Source organism: Delphinus delphis, chromosome 5, assembly GCF_949987515.2.
Source record: "Delphinus delphis chromosome 5, mDelDel1.2, whole genome shotgun sequence".
NCBI lineage: Eukaryota > Metazoa > Chordata > Mammalia > Artiodactyla > Delphinidae > Delphinus > Delphinus delphis.
In genome coordinates this window covers 74,988,840-75,005,595 of record NC_082687.1, presented here as the reverse complement: position 1 = coordinate 75,005,595, position 16,756 = coordinate 74,988,840, and the positions used below count along the sequence as shown (strand labels likewise).

The 16,756-nt window shown below is 43.4% G+C and overlaps 1 protein-coding gene across 1 annotated transcript in view; it reads left to right on the top strand.

Annotated features, from left to right (window-relative positions):
• RHOH (ras homolog family member H) overlaps nucleotides 1–3,593 on the top strand; it is a 37,610-nt gene extending 34,017 nt beyond the window's left edge. The window contains exon 3 of the mRNA XM_060011761.1: nucleotides 2,276–3,593. Coding sequence (XP_059867744.1) covers nucleotides 2,493–3,068 — 576 coding nt within the window. The 5' untranslated portion in view covers nucleotides 2,276–2,492 and the 3' untranslated portion in view covers nucleotides 3,069–3,593. The remainder of the gene's footprint in view (nucleotides 1–2,275) is intronic.
• The last annotated feature ends 13,163 nt before the right edge of the window (nucleotides 3,594–16,756 follow it).

The window sequence follows — 16,756 nt, the reverse complement described above, 5'->3', positions numbered from 1 at the left end:
GCGGGAGTTGCTGAGTGGCACAATGATTTCCTAATCATCTAAGTGTGTTAGATTCACGGCAAAAGCAATTTCCTTAATGAATGAATTGGCTGCTGCCTGCATAAGTCCTTTGCCCAAAACTCTTACAAGAAGGATGACATTTAGATGTATTCTTTATCATTGACAGGCTATCCCTGGCAGATGACTGCCATGGGCTCATCTGTTTAAAAAAATATCAGGGTTTTATCAGCATTTTGAAGTAAGCCTCAGATTCAATCGAAGCCCAGATAACCTAAAATCTGCAATAATAATAATCAGTCAATGAAAGTCATAATTTCATCTTAGTTTTGTATTATGCTCTATCATTGTTTTCATTTTTAATTTATTTTTTGTTATTTTTATTATTTTTTATTTTTGGCCATGCCACACGGCTTATGGGATCTTAGTTCCCTGAACAGGGATTGAACCTGGGCCCTGGCAGTGAAAGCGCCAAGCCCTAACCTCTGGACCACCAGGGAATTCTCTGGTTTTTTATTTTATAAGTTATTATTATTATCATTTTGTGCTCTATCATTCTGAAGGGGCTTTCTCACAAGACAATCAAGGGAGTATTCTCAAATGTACAACGTCTTGTAAAAGTACAAGCATAAATTATTGCTGTGTTATCATTTCCATATGAAGATGTGAGTCTTCAGATAGAGTCTGGGCGAATATTTGACGTCCCAACCCCCGTTTGAATGCTTGGACATTCAATATTTGGCATTTTAAATAAATAGTAGTAGAAGTTGAAAAGTATGGTGCCTGCCCACAGATCCCATGTGCCAGGTTCTGTGCTAAGCCAGACTCTCCACATACTGAATTGTTATAACAATTCCATCAAGAATGTGCTTTTCTTATTTTCATTTTTATGAAGAAACTGAGTCTCAGAGAGGTTAAGTAACTTGGCCAAGGTCACCCAGCTTATGTGTGGTAAAAATGAATTTGTGAAAATTATGTGAATTATTTATTTGATTAACTCATTTGTAAAGGCTATTATGTCTAATTAAACAGAGACTGTAGGTAGACAAAGATAATAATGTCTTGGAGGGGAATGTCTGGATTTAGAGGAGTGATTTTAAAAATTACCTTTTGAAGGAGACCTATCCTATGTGTCTATCCTACATTACATGTGATCTGTCAGGAAGATTGCCAATGGAGGAGGTTATAAGCCCAGATTGTATTAATAACCTTTACTTTGAAATTTGGTCCAAAAGACCTTTCCTTCATCTAAAGCTGGGATGGCCCTGTGATGACATCCCTTGGCAGACGGGACACCGTCTCCAAGGCTGATCTCATTGTCTGGAGCTCTTTCACCTGCAGTGAATGAGAATTTATTTGACCCTTTCAAGAAATTCAGATTCCGTCATATTCATGTGGCCCGGTTTAAGTGACAGGCACCAAATACGGTTGCTTTTAAGCAAGTTATTTTGTTTAACCAGGGGCCTAGCAGAGTTCCTGATTACATAGGTAGCTGTTCAGAAAAGAAAGAAACAATTTTATCCTCACAACATCTCTGACAAGTGGTTCCTAAATCTATCACAATCTTGCAGATGAGTAAACCAAGGCTTGGAGATGAAGCAAAGTGCTCAAAGCCATGTCGTTGTATAGGTAATGGAGTCTGATTTCAGATGCAGAAAATGCCAAGGACAGTGCCCTTTCCATTATATCTATAGCCCATTTTTGGAAAAACCTCAAGGGAAAAACCACAGCAAATTTTTAGAGTTCTGGTGATTTCTTCTCTCTGACCTCAGCACAAATTCCCACATAAACCAAGGACTGGCTGATGAATCAATAAATGAAAGGAAGTGCTTCTGCTACGTGCGGCTCATCAGTTTGCAGTTCCCAAAGTGGCTGGGATCCATTAGAGACTGAAGTGGCAGAGACCACTGTCAGCTGTGGTCTCCACTTCTTGGAGCAGAAGCCAGGAGAGAGCAGTCTGAAAATGTCTCATTCACACATTAGGTTGCTATTGTGGTCTTTTTCACGTTGCCACCAGAGCAACTGCTCGTGTTTTTATCCGTGGGCTGATTTTAGAGATCAGGTCAGCTTCTGCTTCTTGACTGGGTGAGGTCGTGGGTACGGGGTATAACAGATCCAAGCTTTCCCCGCCGAGGGTAAGAGTGGCTTAGACAAGGGGGGAGGACCCTTGTCCACTGAGGTGGACCCCTTGATTAATCAGTTTGCCAATGAGGAAGCTCCCCCATCAGCAAAAAAGGGAAAAAAGACTCAAGTTCTCCCCTTCTTTTTCTTTTTCCAGTTGAAGACCAGCCTTTGGAGATTTCCAAAGTAGATGGTGCATCTCCCTTGGATGGACTGCATGAAGTAACATTCTGCAAATTGCTGTCAGAGGTCCTAAGAGCACAAATCCATCTGGTTTCCATTCCTCGTTGCTGAATGGCGTTTGCTTCAGCAGCCCACTGAGGGCTCTTTTCCTCGGAATTCTGAATTTGTACCTAGGAATCCGAGCTGGGAAGATGCTGAGTTCTATCAAGTGTGTGTTGGTGGGAGACTCTGCTGTGGGGAAAACCTCTCTGTTAGTGCGCTTCACCTCAGAGACCTTCCCAGAGGCCTACAAGCCCACAGTGTATGAAAATACAGGTGTAGACGTCTTCATGGATGGCATCCAGATCAGCCTGGGTCTCTGGGACACAGCTGGCAATGATGCCTTCAGGAGTATCCGCCCTCTGTCCTACCAGCAGGCAGACGTGGTGCTGATGTGCTACTCTGTGGCCAACCATAACTCCTTCCTGAACCTGAAGAACAAGTGGATTGGTGAAGTCAGGAGCAACCTGCCCTGCACCCCCGTGCTGGTGGTGGCCACCCAGACTGACCAGCGGGAGATGGGGCCCCACAGGGCTTCCTGCGTCAACGCTATAGAAGGAAAGAGACTGGCCCAGGAGGTGAGAGCCAAGGGCTACCTGGAGTGCTCAGCCCTCAGCAACCGGGGGGTACAGCAGGTATTTGAGTGTGCCGTCCGGACTGCCATCAACCAGGCCAGGAGACGCAACAGAAGGAGGTTCTTCTCCGTTAACGAGTGCAAGATCCTCTAAACCCCAAAGACTCCACCCAGCAGTCACTTACCTCAAAGACTAACTGGGACAGGGAGAGCAGGCAAGCCAGCAAGCGTCGATGCTCTTTCTGGGCACGTCCTAAGCAGCCTGAAGCAGCGTGAGCAGCAGCAGGAAACCTTTCGGATACAGTTGTTGACGAGACTTGGCTACTGGATGTTTTTACGAAATACACTCTATCAAAGAACTCTTTGCCCATTACAGTTAGAAGATCCCTTGGGAAACTGTAATGAATATTTCACCTTCGATTATAAAACCAAAGCGGTCTCCATAATTTTGGATAATGAAGTGAGTTTTCCAAAGAATTCCATATTTAAAGACACATTGTATTTAAATAATAACAAAATAAATAGCACTGGTGTATAATTAGTTTTCACACTTGGGAAGTCTTTTCCTATCTACTGACAAACACAAATTGATGTATGAGTGAAATGACCTTATAGGGCCCTGCCATATGTTTGTAGTGTCGGTATTTTCGTCTGAAGTAGTAATTTTGTTGAAATCACTTGCCAGCTAGATTTTATTAGGTAATCAAATTTTAAAATTACTGTAAACTGATCCTTGCAATTAATTTTCCACCCACTTGTTATTCAGAGTTGTATATAAAATACAGTTCAATGACATAAGATACTTTAATACTGCCTAATGATTTTAAACAGCTATCATTATATGTCTCTGTAATTATTTTTTTTAAAAAGCGCATTTCTTATGGTTTTGCCTTTCACCCAAAGAACTCCAGTTGTGTACTAAGTATTCTTCTGTCATTCCCCAAAACAGATTGAAGGAAAACCTCTCAGGTAGAGAATCAGACTGCTCGCAGTGATAGCAGCAGAACTTGGAACAGACGCGAGGAAGTCTTACTTTCATTTCAGAGACCACTGCACTTTGCCTGCTTCTTCTGACACTGGGGTTCCTAGCTGGTCGTAGGTCTTGTGAAAGAGCAGGCTCAAAGTCTCTATAATTGTGATTTAGCAAATTTGTTATTTGAGCTCTAAACTGAGCTGGCATGGCAACATAATTCATTAATTTTAGGACCTAATCAGAATAATTGGGATGGTGTCTACATGTATATGTATGTATTTAAGGGAAAAAAGGGAATTTATAGCTTTTACTAGTTCATGAATATGAAACACCTGAATGGAAAAAAAATCACAAATTCCCAGCACAGGGAACAGGAAAACTATACAGAAATTGCTTAGATAATAAAAATTTCTCAAGGGAAATACTGAATCAATAGGGACATCCCTCCAACCCCCAACCACCATTCTGTCTAATAGCTTAAAAGCAATGGTATTGACCATCTGTGAAAGCTGAGAACAGAGGACTATGTAAATTAAGAAATCGTGAAGGCTGGAACCCAAGTGTTTCATTTACTCACCTAATCAAAACCTATAACTACTCTGAACCACGTTTATGGAAGTACATCATTGGTTTGGTGTAACATGCCATCACACACCAATGGTAAGGCAATTGGCATAAATGACTATGATTAGACCTATGCTGACATAACCAAACTAATTTTTCAGTTTCCTTATGTGGTCAATTCTTTATAGCTATAATAGATGTCAAAAATCAAATGTGTGCTCATCTCCACACTGCCTTCTCTTTTTCCTCTTCTCCCATCCACATTCAGGAAAAGGGCTGGGACCAGGGTCTGAGTCTCTGCGTCCAAGGTTCCCTCAATCCTCTGGGACTGACATATCTGCCTTCGCCCGGACAGCTCCAGCTCTCCAGTCCTACAGCCCATCCTCGGCTCTGTGTCACCTGTGTCCCTTGACTTGAGAGCTACTATATCCAGCTGTCTATGTTGGGCATCCAGAGGGTTGGAGGGCTTCAAAGCTGGCCAGGCAGGGGAGGCGATGGGAGCGCATCTCCTTGTGATATCCCTGTTGACCCGCCTCCTCTTCTCCAACAATCGCAAATGGTCTTAAATAACTTCTGCAGATTTTCCTTCAGGGCCTGTCTAAGGTAGGCGGTATTTAACATGATAGCAGGAATAAATTTCTAATGACTAACAGTGGTTGTCCCAAAGTTTTTCCTTCTTTCTTGTTGAAGGGAGATTGGCAGGGGCTGGGATATGAAAATGGGAAGGGCCCAGATAACTGATTCTAAGTGAGGGAAGAGGTGGTGATTCCACGGTGGAAGCGGTGGAGGAAGGGAAGGTCATAGAGGGCATGGTCAAATGACTTTGCCTTCATCTGGGCCACAGATGAGCCCTCTGCTTGCTGGCTGGAGCCAAGCTTAAAGGCTGTCTCTGGGAACCCTCACACCTGAGAACAGGAATCCACGTGTAAACCCTCCCCAGCAATGGGACCTGGCAGAAACAGTGGCCCGCTGGCATCTGTCTCCCCTACTAGATGACCATTCTTGAAGGCTGGGCCACCTCCTGTTCATCTCGGTGTTCCCAGGGCCCAGCTCAGGGAAAGAAGCATAGTGAAACAAAGTTGTGTTGAACTGAATTGGAAAGAAGGACAAGAATTGGGCTGATGTGCCGCGAAGTGCTTATGGGAATGAAACAGACCTCCACCAGCCCTGGGGGGTGGGGGACAGCGGTGGGGAAGAAGCAAAAATGGGTCATTGTGTTAGAATCCATGCAGTGTATGTTCTACATGGCTGTTTATCTATTTTTCCTGCCTCGACTCAGGCTGTTTCTTCCCCTTCAAAACTTTCAGTGCCTTTTTGTAGACTATTGTACGCTGATTTCTAACCATGCTAAATAACAACGTTAAATATGCTCTTGTTTACGTGAAAGGGTTGGTTTGAGTGGGTAGCTCATCCTATTCTGCTTTACTTTGTACTGACTAATGGGGCGGCCGAAGCTAGTGTGATGAAATGAGGCTGAGCGACAAGAAAGCAGAAGGCATCCCAACGGTGACAGTTTGCGGAGGGCTCCAGATGTGCTGACCCCTGTGCTAAGCACCTGGGCGTGTGTTATCTCACCCTGTGGGGTGAGCACCACCTTACACGGGGAAACTGAGGCCTGGCGCAGCAGGTGAGTGGCAGCATCAGGAGTCTCGAGTGGGTCTGTCAGACTCCAAAGCTGTGCTCGAGACCACTGTGCCCCACTTCCGCCCAGAGCAGCCCAGCTGTATGGTTTTGCCACATCTCATCTCATGTAACCTTGCAGGCCCCAACCCTACTAGTCCCTGTATTTTAAAACTTATTTTTAATAAAATATTCCCAGTCTGATCTTTATCTTCCCCTTTTATTTTTGTTTCTGGCAATAAGAAAGGGACCCACCTACGTCACAGAGCACCAACATTTGCAAAGGTGTCTGCCTTAAACCTTGGCTTTTAAGTATAATTTTATAGGTTGACTGCATGTGAATTGGCAGAAATGAAATACATCATGATTTGATGCTTTAAAAACCTTGGAAAAAATTCTCTTTTTCTTATTTCACTTTTCCACGCCTCAGGTTTCAGGTATCTCCTTTGAATGAGGGAGTGACAGGGGAGAGGAAAGCCCGGTTCTTTCCTTTTAAGGATTTGGTACCAAGGAAGGGCACTTTACCCATCATGAGATGGGATGAAAGGGTTCCAGTGTGGCACATCTATAGGGTTACGATACGATGGAGGGGACAGGGCATCTGCAAGTGTTCATCCCCAGTGCCGAGAAGACTATCTTATGGGTTGAGTCAGATCAGAGCAACTCAAGGGTAGGGTCCTATTTTCCCTCAGGCTGTATCTCTTCTGATAAAGCAAAGAAACATTAATCACTAGCCAAGATCCTGAGCAGTTTTTCACCAGAAAAGATAAAACAAGCCACAGAAATTACTTGTAACGTAAAGTTCCTAAAGAGTACCTGATTCAACCTAAAGTTCATGTTTTGGTCAATTCTAAAATATATCCTGACATGGGACATAATCCTTAATGGTAGATAGACAGCAATAATGGGGGAGTAAGAGGCAGACATATTTGGGAGTCACAAAGTCTGGGTCATGTGTCTTTCAGCCTCAATTTCCTTAACTTAAAACAGTAATTCCTGGATTCCTCTAAGAATTCGTGCAATAGTATTCATACAATAATAGCTTTATATCTGTGAACTATTGTTCAAATGGATGTGTCATTATGGTTTTGGTGGACCTCTATGCAGATACATAGGCTGAACATTCTAGATCAGATCAGAATATTCTAGAACTTGTTGATCGTGGGCCACACGATGGGAAACCTACACAGAAGCAGGTGCCATTTGTAGCAGTGCTAGGTAGAGCAAGATGAGTAAAATTACACGTAATGATAGTGGAAACAAACTACATTTGATTCCTACTGGCTCCAGCTTTGTGTAGGCACTTTACATACACCATGTCATTGAATCCTCAGAACATGCTCATAAGGTAAATATTATTCTCTTTCTGTTGATAAGCAACTGAGACTCAGACTGATATATGGAGATATTGCCCTTGTACAGTTACTTTTCAAAACATCCCAGTTTTACTATGTAATTTTGGTTTAATTAAACTTGACCAGCTAAAAATTATATGGTGAATCATATTCAATGTTCATTACACTCGCTAACTTAGCTAAGATGGTGAGAATGATCCCTGTTACACGCTAATGATTAGGGCTTGGCAGCCTTCCTTCATGCACTTCCTTTTGTCACTTTTCCTATGAAAAAGTCTCAGGTGGTTCCTATCCCACTGCCATGGTGGTCTCCGCTGGCTGTTCCCACTCCCCGTTTCCATTTTCCACCCTTGGCTGCCCTCCCCTGTGGCTGGGAGGCTAACCCTGTGGGCTGCATCACCCAGGAACTCTTCCTGGCTGGCTTCTACTTGGATGCAGCTGGTGGGAGACTCTGGCTGGAAGTCAGAGGGTAGGAGGAGAGAATAGTTGGGTGTTTTTTCCTACTTCTTTCCTGCTTGGGTGATGCTTATCTGTCCATAGCTGTGAATCCCTCCCACCTGCTGAGCAGCTTCTCCTCCACATCACCAGCTTTCATGGGGCCCCAGGATGGTATTTCCTCTGTCTGCCTCTCCGTCCTGTAGGAAGTAATGGCTTCCTGCTGGTGCTAGTCTTGGGATGCAGCAACATCCCTCCTGTGTTAACCCAGACCTCTACAAGTAGTGCCTTCATTCAGATCTCTTCATCTGAACCATCTGGAATAAATTTGGTTTCCTATGGAATTTTGACTGATATACTCACCAAATATTAAAAGTCATCTATATGTTCTGGTAGTAAGTGAGTACACATAACTCTTCTGAAGGATATGGGTTTGGCAGCCTGGCTAACTCTCCTGTCCTGAGCCTCAAAAGTCAGGACATATCACTCTCTACTTCTATTTGCTTGGAAGAGAAAGGAGTGTGCTGATTAATTCTAATCTGAATATGCAAAAGAATAGTTCTGGGAGGGCAAAGTTCAAGAATTGTGGGGTTTCTAATGACATATTTATATTAAAAAGCTTTTATCCATAATATATAAAGAACTACTATGAATCATCAAGAAAAACAGCCCAATTTTAAAAATGCACATTTCTCAGAAAAAGAAATATGCATAACCAATAAACAATAGAAAAGGTGCTCAATCTCACCAGTAGCAGGGAAATGCAAACAAAATCCACAATGAGATATCATTTTCCTACTACCATATTGACGGAGAATTAAAAAGTATGACTATGAGGCACTGGCAAGGGTATGAAACAATAGGAAACCTTATACGCTTCTTGTGGGCATATAAGTTGATATAACATTTTGGCATTACTTAGTAGTATTGAATATCCTATACCCTTGACCTAGACATTTCATGCCCTAGAGATATACTTACATAGACTTCCCGGGAGACCTGCATGTAAACGTTCTTAGTAGCATTGTAGATAATAGCAAAAACTACAAACAACACAATGTAATCAAGAGAGAATGGCTAAATAAATTTTGGTATATTCTCACATAGAATACTATGCAACAATGAAAATGAATGAACTGTAGCTGTATGTATCGATATAAATTAATGTAGACAATATTGAGAAAAAAGCAAGTAGTCAAATAATATATGTATTATGATTGCATTTAAGTGAAGTTCAAATGCAAGCAAAGCTTAACAATACAATACTTGGGGTCAAAAACACTTTAAAGCATGGGAATGATTAACACAGCGTTTAATTAAGTGGTTACCTCTCCTAGGGAGATAAGGGAATACAACTGAGCAGGGTCACCCAGGGATGTCACAGGTATTGTTCTATTTCTTACGTTTGGGAAGTGGGTACAAGAATGATCATTTAATTTTTTCTGTTATTTATTCTTCAAAAATATTCCTATGTGTTTTATACACTCTTTTGTGTGCCTGATATAATTCATAATTTTAAAAGGTTTTTAAGGACTTCCCTGGTGGTCCGCGGTTAGGACTCCGTGCTCTCACTGTCAAGGGCCCAGGTTTGATCCCTGGTCAGGGAGCTAAGATCCCACATGCCGCACGGTGTGGCAAAAAAAAAACAAAAAACTTTTTTTTTAAAGTTCAGGTTGTACAGTCAAATTTCCAGAATTTCAGCTCTGTCCCTCAGTAGCTTTGCAGCCTTGTTCAAGTTAACTAGCCTCTCTGTACATCAATTTCCTCATCTGTAAAATGGAGAAAATAACATCACAGGGTGGTGAGGATTAAAGAAAAGAATGAATACAGGTAAAGTCTGCACTATGTCTGGCACATAGCAAGTTTTCAATAAATGGCATCTCTGTCATTCAATTGTCATCCTCCCTCAGAGCTGGGAGGATCCTGATCTTTAGTGGATGAAGACATTAAGATCTGGGGACAGTTAAATGACCTTCCCAAAGATCTATGAGCTGGTGGCAGACTCAGCCCACCTCACTCTCCCTACCACATTTTGGGTGTTCTTTCTCTAAGCTTCATGAGAGCAGAGAGGTTTGGTTTTACTTGTTCACTTTTTATAAGCTCACTTTTCAATCCAGGTTTCCTGTACTCTATAATTTGCAGTATTTTTTCTTAGCACAAAGCAGGTGCCTTTCAGTGCCTTACAGGAGGGATCAACAGAGAATCCTTTATCTTATTTATTCATTCAGCATTTACTAGGCTCCTTTTGTTCTTTCAGGGGGTGATACTAGGCTTCTTGCGTTCTCTCAAAGAAAGTAGAGGACGTCACTAAAAGAGACATCGATCCGAGCATCTCTCCATCGCTGGATTTACAATATTGTTTCATAATTATGTGTTCATGTTTCCATTCCCCCATTGGACCGTGACCTTCTTAGCAACAAGACTGCAAATAGCCAAAGCTGCTGCTTTTGTGGAGTTTAGGATCTAGTTAGGTAGGGATATCTGTGTATGGGCAGATAATAATTATGTAAACAAATCTGATAAATATGGATGGGTGATCAGTACTATAAGGAAATAAATTAGGAAAAGGGAGGGAGGACACTTGGTAGTTTATCCTCTTAATTGAGGAGAAGCCTGGCTGATGTAGACAGACTGCATCATTTAAAAATAAACCACCCCGGGCTTCCCTGGTGGCTCAGTGGTTGGGAGTCCACCTGCCGATGCAGGGGACACGGGCTCGTGCCCCGGTCTGGGAAGTTCCCACATGCCGCGGAGTGCCTGGGCCCGTGAGCCATGGCTGCTGAGCCTGCGCGTCCGGAGCCTGTGCTCCGCAACAGGAGAGGCCACAACAGTGAGAAGCCCACGTACAGTAAAAAAATAAATAAATAAAAATAAACCACCCCTCTGAAAAGAAAGCAGGCTTAACTTTTTGTCTGCTGGCCTCAAAAAAGGGACACACAGCTTTTCACAACAATCAGTGTTCAATACCCATTTCCCTCCAGAAGTGACTGACTTGGGGGATTCCAACCCACCTGACTGTTGGGTTAGGGCTGTTCCAAAGGATGGATTAGAAGAGACTGGCACAGAAAAGTGACATGATTTACAGAAGCTGGGGTTTACACAGGCAAGTGGTTTCCAACAGATTCTGAAAACAAGGAAGGAAATGACTAGAACTCAGGGTCTAGATAGGACTCAAAGTGGAGCCAAAAGCTTGCCTGCTGGGACTTGTGGAGCAATTCCAAGAATATGTGTGTGGACGTGGTAGCACAGGCGTGAGAAACAGCAAGGTTACAGCATGCTAGAGCCCATCTACTGATGCAGTTGCAGTGCTTGCTCTTTATGGCTGTGTTGTTTAAATAGAACATAGTAAGTTGCCCTAATCTGTCTTTGCTCTGTGGAAGTTTCACCCTGATGGAAACAGGAGGGGTGCGATTTACGAGTGAGTCACTGGAATTAACCAAAGAGCCGTTGTTGGGTGGTAAAGCTGTCATCTCAGGGAACTAAAGATTTACTGAGGATTTTGATTGACAATGTTTTTTATTAAGTTTTCGGAAAGCCCCCAATAAATCACTGCATGTATGTACTTCTCAAATACATCTCTCTTTCCCTGTTTTCTCCTCCTTTTCATCATTTCCCTCTGTAGCTAGGTACCCCTGTCACCTGTCTTTGGTTGCTCCAGCATCTGAAATGGTGCCATGCCCATAGTAGATGCTGACCTCTATTTCTTTTTTATTTTATTTTTATTTTATTTTTTTTGTGGTACACGGGCCTCTCACTGCTGTGGCCTCTCCCGTTGCAGAGCACAGGCTCCAGATGCACAGGCTCAGCGGCCATGGCTCACAGACCCAGCCACTCCATGGCACGTGGGATCTTCCCGGACCGGGGCACGAACCCGTGTCCCCTGCATCGGCAGGTGGACTCTCAACCACTGCGCCACCAGGGAAGCCCTGACCTCTGTTTCTTGAGTAAATCAATCCTTATTATCACCATCACACACATCCATTCATACAGCACTTTAGAAGTGTCCAAAGTGCTTTTCCATGCCTTCTGGTACTAATTGCCAGTATTTGCTTAGCACTCTCTAAACAATCAAGTACTTTGTGTATGTTGTCACCCATGACGTCACAACAATGCTGTGGGTTATTATTATTTGGCCCATTTTACAGGCAAGGAAGCTAAGGCTCTGGAAGGTTAAATGACTCATCTATGCGCACTTAACTGACACTTGGCAGACTCAGGATCGTGCTTAGACCTCTTGGCTCCAAGCTCCCCTTTTTCCATGCCACTAAGCAAGCTTTCATCTGAGGCTCAAGACGACCCTGTGAAGAAGAAATGAGAGAGATGAGGCCCAGGAAGGTGATGTGACATGTCCAGGCCATGCACACAGTTACTGACCAGAAGAGAGGTCTCTGTTTCTAAGCCCTGGCCGTCAATATTATCATTCTTATTATCATAACGTGTTTTAAAAAAATTGGAAATTGCTATGTGGTTGTCTCTGATCAACAAATGGAAAAGTCTGAAAGAGGGAAATTATCTGTTAATCTAGGTCTAAACCATATTTGCATTAATTCTCTGGATACTGCCTGCAAACTCACACTAATTTTTTTCTCTCCTTCTGTTAGTGTGTGTATACTTCCATTGAGAGTATAATATATAAATCAACATGGCTGGAACATTTTCTTCCGTTTCTCTATTATTTTTGTTAAATTATTATACTATATAGTATCAATGTTTATATAATATATTATATTGTATTATATATTATTACTATTATTATATTATTATGTGCTATTATTAGACCCACATTTTTGGAGCTGGAAGAAAACTCAGGGAGGATTTAACACAAGCTCATCACTTTGCAGATGAGGAAACTGACTCTCCAATTTGCCCAAGGACACACAGCTGGCTGCAGGCAAAGCTGGGACCTTGAGAGCTAGGTCTCAGCTCCCAGGAGCTCTTCTATCTTCCCTCTGGCCTCAAACCTCCCAGCCTCTATCTACCTAGTTTCAGGTTTCAACGATGGAAGTTTAAAGGTTTACCCTTTGCTTAAAACGTCAGAGGCACTGGCAGGTGATTAAAAAAAGAAAAGAAAATGTCAGAGGGAAAGGCCAACACATGAAACCAGCAACGGTAGAAGTGCAGGAAGACACAGGACACAGCAGCCAGCCAGCAGCGCTGCCTTGTGTGTTATTAACAAGCCAGCAGCCAGAGCTATGAGCCCTGAACAACTCAGAGCTGGGCCTTCATGGGCTCAGGGGGAATCTGAGAGAGGCTCTCCCTTCTTCCACCCAAATACTCAGAAGGGAAACTTGCAAGCCAGCCTGGTTGTGACAGGTTAAAACAGTCATAGAGGAAAGAGATTCTTTACATAGATATGTATTTCTATATCTGTCCCCCCAGATTATACAAATATTGCATGCTTTTTTTTTTTTTTTTTTTTTTTGCGGTACGTGGGCCTCTCACTGCTGGGGCCCCTCCTGCTGCGGAGCACAGGCTCCAGACGTGCAGGCCCAGTGGCCGTGGCTCATGGGCCCAGCCGCTCCGCGGCACATGGGATCTTCTCAGACCGGGACATGAACCCACGTCCCCTGCATTGGCAGGCGGACTCTCAACCACTGCGCCACCAGGGAAGCCCTGCTTATTGTTTAAAAAATTAGAAAAAAACAGCAAAGCAAAAGACAATAATTAAAATCACTGTTACATCATTTTTTGTATTTACCCCTACAGAATTTTTCTTATACACTTATGCATGTATTTTTGAAAAAATAGGATCATATAGTAAAATCTGATTTCCAATCTACTTTTTAAAATTTACTATATTGTGAACAGCTTTCTATGTTGGCATGTTAATGAATATACATACTCCTATGCTGTTGTATGTAAAGGCAGCATGGTAACTATTCCAGATTTTTCCAAGGAACCTGTAACCATATGTTTGTTAATTGCATCTATGGACATGTATTGAACTGTGTATGGGAAATTTGTGTGTGTGTGTGTGTGTGTGGCCTTGCTTAAAGCTGTAGTAAAAACCACAGATATATCTGGCACTATGTGCTTTATGTATGTTAATTTATTTTCTTGTAAGCACTCAAGATGAAGTTTATGTTATCATCCCCATTTTACAGATGAGGAAACTTACCCAAAGTCAGTCACCTAGCATGTGTCAGAGTCAAGATTCAGTCCAGGCAATCTGGCCCAAGCCTGTGCTCCTGACACCACACTTCCAAGAATGGTTCCACCTATTTGGTTCCACACTCCAGCTCCTCGGTTACAAAACTGGAGGGCCTGTAGGAACATCCAGTCCTAGAAAGAAAAGTCTTAGTATGACAGATGTGAGGTCCAGAGAGTTCTTGACTTTACTATCAAGTCACCTGTAAGTTCATCACAGAGTTTGAAGATCATCCATCCAGCTGCTCTTTCTCTGGTCTTCTCCGACCATCTTCCCCCCACAGACCGCCCCCCCCAAAACCCATCTTCTTCTACCTTCTCAGCCCTTCCCGCAGCCTTGGGCTCCATGTAGAAGGTCCCAGTGGAGGCTTAAGCCCTTCAGAGTGAAACAGCTATAAAACAAACACACCTTTCTTTGGTTACTATTGACAACTGTCAGACAGAACTATTTGGTGTTAGGCTCTCACAGTCACTTTCTTTCATTTTACCAGACTCCCTCCCAGGAAGGGCTGGGAGGGGGCCTTGGGGAGGAAGGAAAGAGGGGTGAGAGGGGAAGAAAACCCCCATCCTGCCACAACACAGAGCCTCGGATTTTGCTCTGCTTTGATGCTAACGTCTCTGATTCTCCCTGGTTCGTTCTGAAGTTGGGGGGTGGGGGAGGGAGGAGGGCATGAGGGCAGCTGCGCCTCCAAGCAATGGCATGGCTCTAAGAAGCTGTTTGACGAGGACCCTTGAATGGACGCCTCCATTTCCCTCCCCTCCAAAGAATGACAGTCACCTTGGGTAAGTCTGTTGTTAGAGTTGAATGGCTGGAGGTTTGTGTAGGATGGACTCAGGGTCTCTTCTCTTCCAGGAGGTTTTCAGAATGGAACTTTTCATGTGAGAAAGTCATCTGGCCTTTCCAGTGGGTCTGTGATCTTCTGATTAAACCACTGTGGTAAAAGACCTTTTCTTTTTCTTTATTTCCAACCATTGCAGACAAATACTGCTTAAAAGTACAATAAATTCCAAGAAGAAGAAGAAGGAGGAGGAGGACAGAGAAGGAAAGACAAAGATTTAATAGGAAAAAAATGAAGTAAAAAAAAGACATACGGGACTTCCCTGGTGGCGCAGTGGTTAAGAATCCGCCTGCCAATGCAGGGGACACAGGTTCAAGCCCTGGTCCGGGAAGATCCCACATGCCACAGGGCAACTAAGCCCGTGTGCCACAACTACTGAGCCTGTGCTCTAGAACCCGTGAGCCACAACTACGGAGCCCACGTGCTGCAACTACTGAAACCCGCACACCTAGAGCCCGCTCTCCGCAATGAGAGAAGCCACCGCAATGAAAAGCCCGTGCACCGCAACAAAGAGTAGCCCCCGCTCACCGCAACTAGAGAAAGCCCGAGCAGCAATGAAGACCCAACACTGCCAAAAAAAAAAAAAAGACTTAAAATGCAAGTCCCATTTTTATTATTAGATTCAATAGACATTATCCAATTGCTAAAAAACTTTCTAATCTAAACTCCTGATTTCTGTGCTTATCTTGCTGTGGTCTAGTAACAGTCTCAAGACCTGTCTGCCTGGTGTTTGGATCACACTGCGAGCAGCTATGATCTAGTTCACTCATTTCTTTGCCAGAAAAGTTCATTCATTCACTCATTTATTCTCTGAATAAACATTCGTTAAACACCTGTTACAGGCAGGGCATATAGGTTAATCCTGACTTTCTCAGGATTACAGTGACACCATGATTATGTGTTATTTTTACATAATTAAATTGCAATCGTCATGGTATATATCAATATAATATGATGTTCACTGTAATAGCTTTGGAAAGATAAATTGTCCCAGACCTGGTCTGGGACAGACCCTTTCTGTGTGTGATATAATTCAAAACCTCTTTCTGGGAAGAAAATCAATGCTCCTGATAAAACACCTATGCAATTTTCTGATCGATTGCAATGGTATTGAGACTTGTTCCAGGAAACAAGTCACCCTCGCACTTCCTTCCCCCCACCCCCAGCTGACCGTCAGACACAGTCTAGTTAACCTTTAACCAGACAGTCTTTTCTTTCCTTTTCTAGTCTGATTATCTGGCCATCCCTATCAAGTGTGAATCTTTGAAATGGACTCCTAGAGGCCTCTTCCCTTGGAGAAAGCCTGCAAGAGTTTGACACATGATCATATCTAAGGAAGGAGGTGACAATTCTCATGGGTTGGTGGAGTTGGCAGGAACCCATGACCTTGAGCAAGCTTTATAATATTTCTGAGTCTCAGTTTTTTCATCTATGAAATGGAAAGACTAATACCTCAGGTTGTGAGAATTAGGTGAGGCATTGGATGGAAAGGGCTTGGTAGGTAAGGAGTGCACCATAAGTGTTCACCATTTGTTATGATGATGACTGTGGATTCCTGATCTCCTTGGAGTCAAAAGCCCTGTGGTACCAGGTTCCTCCTCTGCTCCAAATCAAGCTCTGGACCTTAGCTTGCTCTATGCGATGCCTAGAGGGAACAGACCCACCAAGGGGCTCAGGAAAGGAACTGTCTAGAGCAGCAGAAGCCCAGTTCCTCAGGGGGAGGAGGGGACAGCCTGAAGTGGGTAAGTCAGCCAGGCTTGCATATGGGGTAACACTCACATTTCCCACACTTTGAAAGTTCCCTCTAAGGTAGAGGGGAGGGGATTAAGCTCGAGTCGCCTTGGGGCCAATTCTGGCTGAAAGACTTACAGCAGGTGTGTGATCTGGAAGCCAGCCAAGCAGACTCACC